Source organism: Zootoca vivipara, chromosome 12, assembly GCF_965207765.1.
Source record: "Zootoca vivipara chromosome 12, rZooViv2.hap1.1, whole genome shotgun sequence".
In the NCBI taxonomy this organism is placed as follows: domain Eukaryota; kingdom Metazoa; phylum Chordata; class Lepidosauria; order Squamata; family Lacertidae; genus Zootoca; species Zootoca vivipara.
In genome coordinates this window covers 44607174-44622759 of record NC_142595.1, presented here as the reverse complement: position 1 = coordinate 44622759, position 15586 = coordinate 44607174, and the positions used below count along the sequence as shown (strand labels likewise).

At 47.1% G+C, this 15586-nt stretch overlaps 1 protein-coding gene across 3 annotated transcripts; it reads left to right on the top strand.

The window, feature by feature from the left end:
* The first annotated feature begins 242 nt into the window (after positions 1 to 242).
* Positions 243 to 15023, top strand: RAB2B (RAB2B, member RAS oncogene family). 3 transcript variants are annotated; one of them, XM_088655189.1, is made up of 8 exons: positions 243 to 379; positions 4299 to 4370; positions 5483 to 5550; positions 9621 to 9703; positions 10091 to 10183; positions 10499 to 10610; positions 12824 to 12892; positions 14438 to 15023. In XM_088655189.1, the coding sequence occupies exons 3-8, from the start codon at positions 5503 to 5505 to the stop codon at positions 14543 to 14545; spliced, it is 513 nt and encodes a 170-aa protein (XP_088511315.1). In that variant the 5' UTR covers positions 243 to 379; positions 4299 to 4370; positions 5483 to 5502; the 3' UTR covers positions 14546 to 15023. The 3 variants fall into 3 exon arrangements, with proteins under 3 accessions (XP_088511315.1, XP_034991363.1, XP_088511314.1); XM_035135472.3 differs by lacking the exon at positions 243 to 379 and adding an exon at positions 438 to 584; XM_088655188.1 differs by lacking the exons at positions 243 to 379; positions 12824 to 12892 and adding an exon at positions 438 to 584.
* The last annotated feature ends 563 nt before the right edge of the window (positions 15024 to 15586 follow it).

Below are 15586 nucleotides of genomic sequence, written 5' to 3'. Positions count from 1 at the left end.
GCCCCCCACTACCGGGCTGCCTCGGCTCTTTCTCTGAACACGCCCGTCTGGGCCGTTGAGGAGGAGAGGATAGAGCCGAGTCGAGGGGGAGGCTAGAGCGTAGTGCGGTGCAGGAGGAAGGGCAGGTGCTAGAGCGTCCCTACGCCTACGTCGGGAGAGGGTAGTAGACTAGCGGATGTGACGTAAAACGGCCGGTTCGGCAAACCGCCTAACGGTTCGGGTTGTTCGTTTGTTTTTGCAGGAGAAGGCGGGGCTGTGACGTTAAACCTCCAGGGTGCCTAGAGCGACGCAGGAAACGTGGCTCCGGCCAGCGAGGGACAGGCCAGAGCGGCCGCGGAAAGGAGTGATAAGCTCTGTAGCCACTGGCTTGCTGGAAAAGGTGCCGGAAAAGGAAAACCAGAGCGTCACTGAACGAGGGAGGGAGGGAGAGGAAGGACAGGGAGCGCGAGAGCAATAGACATGGCGGCTGTTGAGTAAGCTAGAGTGGCCCCTGGAGAACCTCCAGGCCGGGGCTGGGGTTTAGGGGGGTTTCAGAGCCATGTCCTACGCCTATCTCTTCAAATACGTCATCATCGGGGACACCGGTATGGGCGGGGAAAATGAGGGAGTTTCAGCCTCGGGTGGGATGGGGTGGGGGCGGGGATATTATTATTTAAGGCAAATAATATACGTACTGTGTATATATATATATATATATATATATATATATATATATATATATATATATATATATGAGAGAGAGAGAGAGAGATCACTATTTAGGTCACTATATAGAGCAGGCACCCCCAAACTTTGGCCCTCCAGATGTTTTGGACTACAATTCCCATCATCCCTGACCACTGGTCCTGTTAGCTAGGGATCATGGGAGTTGTAGGCCAAAACATCTGGAGGGCCGCAGTTTGGGGATGCCTGATATAGAGTGTGCGACCTTACAACAACCCTGTGAGGAAGGACACCGTTGATCCCATTTTGCATATACTGTATTGAACATCTGACACTGTGTGAAAGGACCACTTCCTTGCTCTGGGTACCCAACACAAGGCTACAAATCCTGTGCACATTTGTTTTGTTTTGTTTGTGACATTATTTATAGTTCAACCCCCCCCTTTTTTTTTTTGCACAGCCCACCCAAGGCTGCGTGACGTTTCCTAAAATCACACTAAAATTAAAAGGACAGAACAAAGCACAGTGTAACTAGCAAAACACAACATCTGCTTGGCAGTAAGCACCATTGAACTCTACTTCTGAGTAAACATGCATAGAATTGGGCTGTCAGTGAGGGAACCACGGAAAGGCTTAGGTCTGCCTTACATTTTTGTTTTTTAATTCCTCGTACCTGTACGTCTTAATCACAGGGATCTTGGACCCAGCTCAAGATGCACATGTATAAAATTGCTTCTGTAAAAAAATCACTGTCTAAACACATACAACCCATGATGACAGGTTACTACAGTTCAGGAGGATTGTTGCATTATGTTGCAATAATAGTATAAGTAATAGTAACAATAGCAGGTTCCAAACCCTGTTCAAAGCTGGAGGTGGGCAGGGCAGGGCAAAAGGAAGCATTTTCAGTTTGTTTCTTTTACAAAGAGATAATCGGGGAGAAAACCTTGGAAGTGGACACAAATAGGGAGTTACAGAGGCAAGGTATCATGACCAAAAGGGCCTCCCTCAACTGATGCCTTGTCTCCACTGGCTCTATTCAGTATAATAATGTAGATCAGGGGTCCCCAGACTTTCTGCGCGGCGGGCCGGTGCCCGCTGCGCCGACCGCGCGGTGGGCCGGAGGGCAGGGGAGTGTGCGCGCAGCGGGCCGGAGGGCGGGGGAGTGCGCGCCCGTGCGCATGCGCACACGCACACGGGCGGGGAAAAAATCGCCAAAAATCGCTTGTGCGCATGCGTATGGGCCTCCCCCGACCCGGAAGTGCACCAGAAATGACCTCTTCCGGGTCGGGAGAGGCCCATACGCATGCGCACAAAGGATTTTCGGCGATTTTTTGCCGATTTTTTAGATCGTCGCTGCGCCGCGCGCCGTGAGAGCGGGCGGCGGGAGTCGTCGCGGGCCGGATTGGAAGGCCGATTGGGCCGCATCCGGCCCGGGGGCCGTAGTTTGGGGGCCCCTGATGTAGATATTTGAGTAGGCTGAACGCAGTAATATTATCAATTATATAATGTTGATGCCCAGTACCTCCCTCACCAACCATACATAAGGTTGGGGGAAGATGGTCTAAGCTCAGAAGCCAAGATCCTCCAAAGTCGCAGACCAACCATACTATTCCTTACATATAATCTTACAAGTCTCTCAGAAACTGAGTCTCCATAAGCGGTTTACTCATGCTGGCCACAAGACCCAGAAAGCTGTCTGAAGACAAACGCCAGCTCCCTCAGCCTGAAACAAGATGAGCGCCACACCCTATAGTCGAGTTTGACTCGACTTAATTGTCCAGGTAGCTCATGTTGGTAGCTCGAAGCTACCAACATGAGTTTGACCAAACTGCAGGAGGCAGTGGAAGACAGGAGTGCCTGGTGTGCTCTGGTCCATGGGGTCACAAAGAGTTGGACACGACTAAACGACTAAACAATAACAACAATTTGTCTAGGGCTCCTTTACTTTTACCTTTTTACCTGCCAGTATAGAACAGAGAGATGGGGAAATTCAATTGTGTTGTTGATCAAAGCAATGGAAGATGGGAGTGGTTTCACATCTGCTAACCAAATTGTGGAAGTGAAATAAAGGGTCTCTCTTTCTCTCCAAGACAGTATGAGTTATTGCCTACAAAGCCTTAAAGCAGGCATGACCAAACTTGGCCCTCCAGATGTTTTTGGACTACAACTCCCACCATCCCTAGCTAACAGGACCAGTGGTAAGGGATGATGGGAATTGTAGTTCCAAAACTGCTGGAGGGCCAAGTTTGACCATGCCTGCAAAGGGATGGGGAGCTTGGGACACTGCAGATGTTGCTGGACCACAACTCCCATCATCCCTGAATATTGTCCATGCTGGTTGCTGGGGCTGATGGGAGATGGAGTTCAGCAATATCTGGAGGCTCATGGGTTCTCCAACTCTGCCTTAAATGGTTCTTCACATAGCCTGTCATCAAACCCTCCTCTCCCACATTTTCCTGCCTGGCCACTGCATTCATCATCAGAGGTTAGGTGGGATGTAAGATGAGGCCTTTTAAGTTGCAGCACCAAGCTTATAGAGGCCCTTACTTCAGGAAGTGTGTTTGCCCCTTAGTGAAGAGCAAAGGCATTCTTGTTTAGCCATGCATAATTGCCCTTTCTCCCCGAATTATGGATCATGTTCTTTCTGGGCAGTGTTACAAAATTACAAATATAAAGCAAATGGAAAACATAGCAAAACATACATTTAAAAACAACATTGATAAAGCCAGTGTAAGATCCACATTAAAGGGAGCCTGACAGCTGTATAAAGGAGGAACTATAAATGGCGAATAAATAAAGTCTCAAGAGATAGTGTGGAAATTCTCCCAAGAGGTTTGCAGAGGCTTCCATGTAACTTGTACAACTCGCAGACAGCGAGTCTGGTCCATAGGGCAAAGAAGGCCCTGCCCCAAAAACCAATTCAAAATGCTGGTTTTTACCTACAAAACCTCAGGATCTCAGTACCTTAAGAACCGCCTCTCCCCATATGAACCAACTCAGACCCTCTGCTTGTCATCCAAAACCCTTCTCTATATCCCCACTCCCCGAGAGGTTCGGATGTCAACACAAGAACGAGCCTTTTCTGTGGTGGAATGCTCTCCCCAGAGAGGCTCGCCCAGCGTCATCATTACATGACTTTAGATGCCAGGTGAAAACAGTCCTCTTTACCCACGTCTTTGGCCACTAAACAATCTATGGCCTGTTAAATGTGACGGGGGCTGTTATTACAATTGTTTGGTGATTATGCTGTGTCTTTTTTTTTTTACGCCGTGTAAATTAAGTTCCTAATGTTGTATACCGCCCTGGGATCTTTGGATAAAGGGTGGTATATAAATTAATTAAATAAATAAAAACGAAACAAAAATAAAGTTCAGTTGGCCCTCCGCTAGCCTCCACTAGGAGCAGCACTGCCTGTTGGCTTCCTGCTTGTTGCAGGTGTTGCCTTTGTAGAATTCAGCTGGGAGCCAAGCTAGAGTTAGGTGTCTCTGCTCGGCATTGGCATTTGTGGGCCTTTCTCCTTCCATCCTATGGGTCTCAGTGGGCACCAGCCACCACCGATCACAGGGTGTCTTTCTCTCTTTTTCTGTACAACAGGTTCTGAATTTATTTTATTTTTCCCCCTCCCCCCAAAGGTGTTGGAAAATCCTGCCTCTTGTTACAGTTCACAGATAAGCGGTTCACAGCTGTCCATGACTTGACCATAGGTGAGTCCCCAATGGGCCTTGGGGTATTACTTAGGCAAGGTTCCAGAGGAGGGGGTGTCGTTGCATGTATTTGGACTGGAGGAACAAAGCTGGGGGACACAATGCCCTACAGCTGGGCGGTAGGGAGAGAACAGGGGAGCACAGAGGCTCTTTTTCAGCATGAACAGAAACGTTGTCCATAACAACAGCACCATCTTGTCTCTCTCTCTCGTGTGTGTGTGTGTGTGTGTGTGTGTGTGTGTGTGTATTCTTCTTCTTTGGCAATCACTCGTGGTTGAGTAAGATTGTCTTCCATGATCACAGTCTTAACTGAGTCCATAAGTGACTGTGGAGGCCAGTTCTGCATCCACACATCCTTCCACAGTGGGGATGTAGGTTTCCAGGCGGGAGTTGATCATGGTGAGGGTTTGCCAAGCATGCCTTCCCCTTAGCACGTTTCTCCCTTTCATCCTGAGTTCGAGTGTCTTCAAAGCCCATGACAACTTTGGTAAAGGCTCTTCTCCAACTGGAGCGCTCGCAGGCCACTGTTTCCCAGTTATCAGTGTTTATACTACATTTTTAAAAAGATTTGCCTTGAGAGAGCCTTTATACCTCTTTTGTTGACCACTGGCATTGCGCTTTCCATTTTTAAGTTCGGAATAGAGTAGTTGCTTTGGGAGATGGTAATCAGACATCTGCACAACTTGACCAGTCCAATGAAGTTGATGTTCAAGAATCATCGCTTCGACACTGGTGACCCTTGCTTCTTCCAGTACACTGATATTAGCTTGCCTGTCTTCCTAAGTGATGTGTAAAACTTTTCAGAGACACTGTTGATAGAATCTTTCGAGGAGTTGGAGATGACATTTATAAGTGGTCCATGTTTCACAAGTATACAGTAAGGTCTCTCTCTCTGTGTGTGTGTTTATATATATATATATATATATATATATATATATATATATGTACATACACAGAGCCTCACAGAGGGTGGCAGAACTGGAAGGAGTGTGGGGGGGGGGTTTCACAGGCCGGGTTATAATGAGAAACATGGGTTGAATGATATGGCGGGTTGGGGTTATGGAGAGTCCCTGCCCTCTGAGCTTTCTCCTGTTCTACCATTTCTCCACCAGGTGTAGAGTTTGGTGCACGGATGGTCACCATTGACAACAAAAAGATCAAGCTGCAAATTTGGGACACGGTGAGCTCCCCTTGAAGCCTTGACCCTTTGCAAATGCGAAGGAACCATCTTGGGGACTGGAGTGCCAAAAGAGATCAAGGGCATTTTAGCTTCTCAATGATTCTTTTGTTTTAGTTGGTTGTCTGTCCCCATCTTGGGTATCTGCTCCCAGCCAGTGTTCCAACCTGTTTTGTTTTGTTTTAATTAAGTGTTGACAGGCAGGAAATTATTCCTCCAGCCCTGTTTAACCAACTGCTCCATGGCTGCAGAATTGGAAGGAAGAAGGGAACAATGGATCAATGCCTTGTCGTGGCGAAGGGGCTTGAATAACTCAGAGAAGCTATGAGCTATGCCATGCAGGGCCACCCAAGATGGACAGGTCATAGTGGAGAGTTTTGACTAAACGTGATCCACCTGGAGAAGGAACTGGCAAGCCACTCCAGTATCCCTGCCAAGAAAACTCCATGGACAAAGACAACAGGCATATAAAAGTTATGACGCTGGAAGATGAGCCCCTCAGGTCGGAAGGCGTCCAACATGCTACTGAGGAAGAGCGGAGGACAAGTACAAGTAGATTCAGAGCTGATGAAGCGGCTGGGCCAAAGCCGAAAGGACGCTCAGTTGCGGATATGCCTGGAAGCGAAAGGAAAGTCCGATGCTGTAAAGAAAAATATTGCATAGGAACCTGGAATGTAAGAACCATGAGTGGAGGTAAGCTGGATGTGGTCAAAAATGAGATGACAAGAATAAATATAGACATCCTGGGCATCAGTGAACTAAAATGGAAGGGAATGGGTGAATTCAGTTCGGGTGACTATCATATCTACTACTGTGGGCAAGAATCCTGTAGAAGAAATGGAGTGGCCCTCATAGTCAACAAAAGAGTGGCAAAAGCTGTAATGGGATGCAATCTCAAAAATGACAGAATGATCTCGATACGAATCCAAGGCAGACCTTTTAACATCACAGTAATCCAAGTTTATGCACCAACTACCGGTGCTGAAGAAAGTGAAATTGACCAATTCTATGAAGACCTACAACACCTTCTAGAAATGACACCAAAGAAGGATGTTCTTCTCATTACAGGGGATTGGAATGCTAAAGTAGGGAATCAAGAGATAAAAGGAACAACTGGCAAGTTTGGCCTTGGAGTTCAAAACGAAGCAGGGCAAAGGCTAATAGAGTTCTGTCAAGAGAACAAGCTGGTCATCACAAACACTCTTTTCCAACAACACAAGAGACGACTCTACACATGGATATCACCAAATGGGCAGCATCGAAATCAGATTGATTATATTCTCTGCAGCCAAAGATGGAGAAGCTCTATACAGTCAGCAAAAACAAGACCTGGAGCTGACTGTAACTCAGATCATCAGCTTCTTATAGCAAAATTCCAGCTTAAACTGAAGAAAGTAGGAAAAACCACTGGGCCAGTAAGATACAATCTGAATCAAATCCCTTATGAATACACAGTGGAAGTGAGGAACAGGTTTAAGGATTTAGATTTGGTGGACAGAGTGCCTGAAGAACTATGGATGGAGGCTCGTAACATTATACAGGAGGCAGCAACGAAAACCATCCCAAGGAAAAGGAAATGCAAGAAGGCAAAATGGCTGTCCAACGAGGCCTTACGAATAGCGGAGGAGAGGAGGCAAGCAAAATGCAAGGGAGATAGGGAAAGATACAGGAAACTGAATGCAGATTTCCAAAAAACAGCAAGGAGAGATAAGAGGGTCTTCTTAAATGAGCAATGCAAAGAAATAGAGGAAAACAATAGAATGGGGAAAACCAGAGATCTGTTCAAGAAAATTGGAGATATGAAAGGAACATTTCGTACAAAGATTACCATAATCAAGGACAAAAGTGGTAAGGACCTTACAGAAGCAGAAGACATCAAGAAGAGGTGGCAAGAATACACAGAGGAATTATACCAGAAAGATATGGAGGTCTCGTACACCCCAGGTAGTGTGGTTGCTGACCTTGAGCCAGACATCTTGGAGAGTGAAGTCAAATGGGCCTTAGAAAGCACTGCTAATAACAAAGCCAGTGGAAGTGATGATATTCCAGCTGAACTATTTAAAATTTTAAAAGATGATGCTGTTAAGGTGCTACACCCAATATGCCAGCAAGTTTGGAAAACTCAGCAATGGCCAGAGGATTGGAGAAGATCAGTCTACATCCCAATTCCAAAGAAGGGCAGTGCCAAAGAATGCTCCAACTACCGCACAATTGCGCTCATTTCACACGCTAGCAAGGTTATGCTTAAAATTCTACAAGGCAGGCTTAGGCAGTATGTGGACCGAGAACTCCCAGAAGTGCAAGCTGGATTTCGAAAGGGCAGAGGAACCAGAGACCAAATAGCAAACATGCGCTGGATTATGGAGAAAGCTAGAGAGTTCCAGAAAAACGTCTACTTCTGCTTCATTGACTATGCAAAAGCCTTTGACTGTGTCGACCACAGCAAACTATGGCAAGTTCTTAAAGAAATGGGAGTGCCTGATCACCTCATCTGTCTCCTGAGAAATCTCTATGTGGGACAAGAAGCTACAGTTAGAACTGGATATGGAACAACTGATTGGTTCAAAATTGGGAAAGGAGTACGACAAGGTTGTATATTGTCTCCCTGCTTATTTAACCTATATGCAGAATTCATCATGCGAAAGGCTGGACTAGATGAATCCCAAGCAGGAATTAAGATTGCCGGAAGAAATATCAACAACCTCAGATATGCAGATGACACAACCTTGATGGCAGAAAGTGAGGAGGAATTAAAGAACCTTTTAAGAGGAGAGCGCAAAATATGGTCTGAAGCTCAACATCAAAAAAACCAAGATCATGGCCACTGGTCCCATCACCTCCTGGCAAATAGAAGGGGAAGAAATGGAGGCAGTGAGAGATTTTACTTTCTTGGGCTCCTTGATCACTGCAGATGGTGACAGCAGTCACGAAATTAAAAGACGCCTGCTTCTTGGGAGAAAAGCAATGACAAACCTAGACAGCATCTTAAAAAGCAGAGACATCACCTTGCCGACAAAGGTCCGTATAGTTAAAGCTATGGTTTTCCCAGTAGTGATGTATGGAAGTGAGAGCTGGACCATAAAGAAGGCTGATCGCCGAAGAATTGATGCTTTTGAATTATGGTGCTGGAGGAGACTCTTGAGAGTCCCATGGACTGCTAGAAGATCAAACCTATCAATTCTTAAGGAAATCAGCCCTGAGTGCTCCCTGGAAGGACAGATCGTGAAGCTGAGGCTCCAATACTTTGGCCACCTCATGAGAAGAGAAGAATCCTTGGAAAAGACCCTGATGTTGGGAAAGATTGAGGGCACTAGGAGAAGGGGACGACAGAGGACAAGATGGTTGGACAGTGTTCTCGAAGCTACGAACATGAGTTTGACCAAACTACGGGAGGCAGTGCAAGACAGGAGTGCCTGGCGTGCTATGGTCCATGGGGTCACGAAGAGTCGGACACGACTAAATGACTAAACAACAACAACAACAAAGGGAACAAATTAGGAGAATAGAGAGGCTGGAATTTCAGGAGGAGGGGGTTGTGGGTCCGAATTTTGGAAAGTAGAGTGGGGAGGGGGATTGAGGGCTAAGGAGACCGAAGCACGTTTACACCATACATTTAAAACAACTCTTACACCAGTTTAACAGTCGTGGCTCCCCACTGCTCCAAGAATCCTGGGAACTGTAGGTTGTTAAGGGTGCTGCTACAACAACAACTACAATTCTACAATTCCCAGAGTTCCCTGGAAAGATGGATTGATAAAGTGCTTTGGGAATTGTTGCTTTCTGAGGGGGAATAAGGATCTCCTTGCAACTCTCAGCACTCTTAACAAACTATAATTCTCAGGGATCTCCGGAGGAAGCCATGATTGTTAAAGTGGTATAGTACTTTAAACGTATGGTACAGATATGCCCTAAAACAGTTAGGCCTCTGTTCTCTTCATGGAGTTAAAATGCCCAGGGTTTCCTGGGAAGAGGGATGGAAAGGGGTTGGGTGCTATAGGTGTGGGCATGCTTAGCTAGTAGTTTAGACAACTCCCTTTTTTGTGTTTCCTGATTGGTTCTCTCCCACTCCAAAGGCTGGCCAGGAATCCTTCCGCTCCATCACTCGCTCGTACTACAGAGGGGCTGCCGGAGCTCTGTTGGTGTATGACATCACCAGGTGAGGACAAGGCTCTCAAGGCTACTAGCCATGCTGGCTATGCTCTGCCTCCACTGTTGGAGTAATTCTGGAAATTACCCAGGAGAGGAGGGTGCTCTTGTGCTCAAATTCCGCTTGCAGGTTTCCCACAGGCATTTGGTTGGCCACTGCGTGAACAGGATGCTGGACTAGATGGGCCATTGGCCTGATCCAGCAGGCTCTTCTTATGACGTCAGACCATGGGTCTTTGGATCCGCATGGCTGAGAATGTGCTGCACAGAATTTAACTTGGGGGAGGGGACAGGGACTCTATGTTCTGCTTACTGCTGGCCCAGATGAGTGGTGGAACTTGCTAGGCTCCCATTCTGCCCACCGCACACCCTGACCTACCTTTCTTGCTCTGTGCAGACGGGAAAGCTTCAACCATTTGTACACCTGGCTAGAAGATGCGCGCCAGCATTCCAGCTCCCACATGGTGGTCATGCTCATCGGCAATAAAAGGTATCCGGTCATCTTCTGCTTCCCAACTCACCTGTTCCCCCCACCCCCACCGGCCAAGGACTCAGGGTAGATAATAGTGAATTTTGATGTTTGTATATTATTTTATGTGTTAATCACCTTGAGGTGGTGGTTTAGCTGATTATTAAGTGGAATAAATAAGAACAAGACTATATGAGCATTTGTTTTCATATATGTTTGCACTGTATTGTGAAATCGCTTCAAGGTGCTTCGTTGGGAGTGATTCATAAATGAAATTATTATTATTATTATTATTATTGTTAATTATTATTATTTCTTGCCCCTCTCATCCTGCAGCGACTTGGAGAATAAGCGAGCTGTACGGAAGGAAGAAGGTGAGGCTTTTGCCCGGGAACACGGCATGGTTTTCATGGAGACCTCTGCAAAGACAGCATCCAACGTAGAAGAGGTGAAGAAAGTCCTGGGTGCTTGCCTATCCCCTGCTCCCTGCTAGTCCGTGTTTCCTTTTGGGCCAGAAAAAGCATTCACATAACTTATTCTGCTTACTGCATGCAGGAGAACATATACTGCTTATATTTCTTATACTGAATCAGACCACTTGTCCATCAAGCTCAGTATTACCTACACCGGTAGTTTTCAACCAGTGTGCTGTGGCACCCTGGGGTGCCTTGAATAATGGTCAGGAGTGCCGCGGGCAACACTGGCCTCTGTCCCTGTTTCCTCCCCTCCCTCCCTCTGATGCCCTCTCACGTCTCTGCCTCCCAAAGGCTTGCACAGCTGTTTGTTGCAGCAGCCCTGGCTACAAGCTCCTCAGGCAAATGGTGCTTCTAGGGCTGGCCAGGGGGTGCTGGTTGCCAGGAGCTAAGGCGGCCTCAGAGTAAGCAAGCAAGTGGGCGAGGGAGCCCAGCCAGCCAATCCACCAGCTCTTGCTGTTGGGAATGGAGACTAGTGAGAGGTCAGGCAGGCAAGTACTGCACTGGCCTTTCTTGAGCTTGCTGTGTGCAAGGCCTGCCTGGAAGTTGGGTGCCCGCTGCTGCCCCTACTGCCTCCCAAGGTAAGGTGCTGGCCTCACATTCACCTTTGGCCAGCCTCTGTTGGGACACTAAGGCTGGGCATATCCTCTTCCCCGGCCCCTGTGGGGTAGTGTAAAGAGGCACCTCTCCTTGGATGGGGGCAGATCAGAGACCAGGGGCAGTGGCAGTGGCTGCCCAGAGGACTCACAAGGGGAGGGGAGAGGAGAGGAATCTGAGGAAACACTCCACAAGGGTGTTTGCAAAAGGGCGAGAGGCTGCCAGCTCTGCAGGCAATGGGTGACATAACTGGCTCCTGAGTCCCACAGGGGTGCCGCAGAAAGAATGTACCCTGTTTCTCCGAAAATAAGACAAACCCATAAAATAAGCCATAGCAGGATTTCTAAGCATTTGCACAATATAAGCCATACCCCGAAAATCAGACATAGTGATAGGCGCAGTTCTGGACGGCACCAAGGAAGAGGCTAGGCTGGACATGTAATAAAAATAAGACATCCCCTGAAAATAAGCCACCGTGTTTTGTTTTGTTGAGGAAAAATAAATATAAGATGGTGTCTTATTTTCGGAGAAACACGGTAATTGTTCAGGGGAGCCATGGACTCTAAAAGGTTGAAAACTTCTGGCTTGCACTGACTGAAGGTGGCTTTCCAGAACTTCAAGAGTTCTCTCCCAGCGACAGAACATGCGTCTTGTTCTGTCGCTGAGCTACATCCGTTGATGGGAAGGTCTGAAAGCCTGCTCCTTGGAAGTCCTGCATTGCCCTGGCTTCTGAGGTTCTGACAATCCCCATCCATACAATTTCATGCCCATCTTGGCAGTCATGAGGACCAGAAACTTTAAATGGAAACAGAATTCTGAAATAATGCACCCATGCCAAGTCCGCATTTAGACTGGTATGACTGGCATTGGAGGCGTACAGAGGTTCCTGGATTTGACCCAATTCTCCCAGGTCCATTTAAGTGTGCAGTTTTCCAATTCAGTTGGGGGGAAATGTGGGTGGGGTGAGGGGCCTGCTAGCCTTCATTACCACACCATATCTAGATGGTTCTTTGTGGAATATGGTTGGAAGTGGGTGGGGATGGGTGGGGAAAGAACCCAGCTCTCTTAAAGTTTCCAAAAGCTTCTTTGCCTGGTTGCTTGAAGGTAATTCTTTTTTGCTACAAGTGACACATGAAGTAACTGTTTACAAGCCCAATTGTGTATTATACGGACAATAAGGACTCAGAGAAGAGGGGAATTGCTAATGCTCAGGTCCATCTTCCTGCCATAGCTAGCTAGCAGCTATCTGTGATGCCCAACAGCTGCTGGGGAGTTCATCCTGTACAGCCTTCATTAGAATGGTTTGCCTGCATATATTTTGGCCTGCATCATTCCCTCTGGTGGGGACTGAGCAAGCTTAGCAGAGACAGAATGCTGACTGTGGATTTGGAGGAGGAAAACAGAAAAACGGGACAGTATGGAATGCCGTGCCCTGGAAGAGGGGAAATATCTCCCCCTCTGTACTAGTGCCAGACCCATTTCTGTGTCCCATGTTGATGTGCAGGATAGGAACTTGTCTTTATTGCTGTATTTTTTTACCCATCTTGCTTGTTTCTTTAAAAACTTTCCCCCTTCTATCTACTCCTTCCAGGCCTTTCTCCACACAGCTAAAGCCATCTATAAAAAGATCCAGCAAGGCTATTTTGATGTTAACAACGAGGCAAGTCAGACCTAGCGGCCTCCCTTGATAGCCCATCAAACCTGTAGCTCAATATTTTGTGATGGGGCTGGGGTGGGGATTGGCTGAGGGGTATGTGTGTCAGTACAAGCAGTTCTCAGATTTGTAAAGTGATTTGTATTAAATTTTAACACAATAAAACCTGATTTTGTATATTAAGATACTAGCGAACATAGGTAAAAAGTAAAGGTAAAGGACTTCTGGACGGTTAAGTCCAGTCAAAGGCGACTATGTGGTGCGCCGCTCATCTCGCTTTTCAGGCCGAGGGAGCTGTGTTTGTCCACAGACAGCTTTCCGGGTCATGACTAAACCGCTTCTGGCACAATGACGGAAGTCAGAGTGCACAGAAACACCATTTACCTTCCCACCACAGTGGAACCTATTTATCTACTTGCACTGGTATGCTTTTGAACTCCTAGGCTGACAGAAGCTGGGACAGAGCAACAGGAGCTCACCCTGTCGTGCAGATTCGAACTGCCAACCTTCCGATCAGCAAGCCCAAGAGGCTCGGTGGTTTAGATCACAGTGCCACCCACATCCCTAGCGAACATCGAGAGCTGCCTTATACCAGCTCAGACGATAGTCACATTAGACTGTAGTGATAAACCATCGCTTAATGCTACATGAACAAGCCTAGCCTCCTCCTCAGGTCATGCTCTCCTGTCGTCGCCTTTCACATGGCTAGGAGAAGATAGAGAAAGCAAAAGCTTCCAAGCTTAAATGTAACTTGTTGCTTAAACGCAAACCAAGATCATGGTTTGAACATGAATGATGGTTTTTTGTTTTGTTTTTTTAAACTTACATCAAACCATGTGCTGGTTGAAACAAAACATAGGGTTAAATCAGGCATCCCCAAACTTCGGCCCTCCAGATGTTTTGGACTACAATTCCCATCATCCCTGACCACTGGTCCTGTTAGCTAGGGATCATGGGAGTTGTAGGCCAAAACATCTGGAGGGCCGCAGTTTGGGGATGCCTGGGTTAAATCATGTTCCTCAGCTGAGACAAACAAAAAACTGTGTTTAAAAGAAGGTAAATGCTTCCAGATTCCTCCTGCTCATGCAGAGGAGCAGAGCAGGGAATGTACCGGCTGGAAGGAGGCAAAGCTCATTCACGCAGCACTAAACCAAGGTTTAGATTAGAGGATTATACAAATTAATGGAGGCTATTGATGGCTCCTAGCCACAGTGACTATGTTCTATCTCCACAGATGGAGGCAGCAATGCTGCTGAAACCCAGTTTCAGACTTTTAAAAGACTCGGTTGAAGGAGTCTCTTGGAGGAAACAGCCACTGCCTAGAGCAAGGGTAGTCGATGCTGCACCCTCCAGATATTGCTGGTCCACAACTCCTATCAACATCTGGAGGGAACAAGATTGGCTACTCCTAGCCTAGAGGGACCACCTCTTTCTGCGACTTGCCAAAATGGGCTTGGGCGGTCACAGACGGCATCATTAAAGCCGTCAGAAGCAGTCCTGGCTTTCCTTCGGATTTTTGTTAACTAAGACCTTTTATTTCTCCACCTGCAGGGACACGGCATCAGGCTCGGCCCCCAAGAACCCACGGGTGTCCACACTGGAAGATCCTCCTCTGGCCACGGTCGTCAAGCCTCTGGAGACCGGTCAGGTTGCTGCTGAGTTTCCCCTGAAGTCCATCCGGGAAGATGCCTCCTCCGTGTCATGCTCTCTTTCTCTCTTTCGGTTTCAGGCACCACACGGGGGGCAGGAATCCTTCAAGCTCACCTTCCCTCGATCTTGTTACAGCCTATCTCTGCCCTCCAAATGGTGCCATCCTAGACCTAGAGTTGATTTTGGCTGTTGGCTGTTGGGGTGCTAGTAGTAACTCTTCCAAAAGCCTCCCATTTGAGGACCTCTCTTCACCCCCTCATAGGCAAATGGTGCTTTCAGATTCCCTCCTCCACTAATCTGTGCCTTTCCTCCAGCAGTTTCCTCTTCCAATGTTGGAGATTTCCATTCCCCACACTTTGGGTTCACAGAAGCCTTGGCAGAGGAGCTGGGGAGAGCGTAATCCAGGCCAATCTAACCAATCTTAGATTTTAAGCTCTACTGCACTGTTGTTTCAGCTTTGTATTAAATATTTCCACGTTTGACATTATTCTCTGACATGTCTTCTTCTTCTTCTTCTTCTTTGGTGATCACTCGTGGCCAAGTAAAATTGTCTTCCATGAACACGGTCTTAACAGTGAATCTGGATCCACACATCCTTCCACAGTGGGGACATAGGTTTCCGGGCGGGAGTTGATCATGGTGAGGGTTTGCCAAGTGTGCCTTCCTCTTAGTGCATTTTCCCCTTTCGTCCTGAGTTTGTGCTTCTTCAAAGTCCATGATAAAGGCTGTTCTTTCCCAGTTTTCTGTGCTTATACTGCATTTTTTTAGGTTTGCCTTGAGAGCGACTTTAAACCTCTATTGTTGTCCACTGGTATTTCGCTTTCTGTTCTTAAGCCGGGAATAGAGTAGTTGTTATGGAAGACGATAATCAGGCATCCAGACCACATGACCAGTCCAATGAAACTGATGATATCTCTGGCATGTATTTATATACTGGGAGAAGGAAAGAAAAATAGATACCGGTATATTGAATGGACTTGACTGTTTTGCATCCTGCCATGACAGCTCCATAACAGAAGCTACCAACAAGCATCAAAACCACTTGCTTTG

What these genes read in the sequence shown, in the direction of transcription:
- RAB2B (XM_035135472.3), top strand. Translation starts at nt 539, where the DNA reads ATGTCCTACGCCTATCTCTTCAAATACGTCATCATCGGGGACACCG. An exon ending in TTGGTGTATGACATCACCAG is followed by an intron (nt 9,704 to 10,090) that starts GTGAGGACAAGG and finishes TGCTCTGTGCAG; the next exon opens with ACGGGAAAGCTTCAACCATT. An exon ending in ATGCTCATCGGCAATAAAAG is followed by an intron (nt 10,184 to 10,498) that starts GTATCCGGTCAT and finishes CTCATCCTGCAG; the next exon opens with CGACTTGGAGAATAAGCGAG.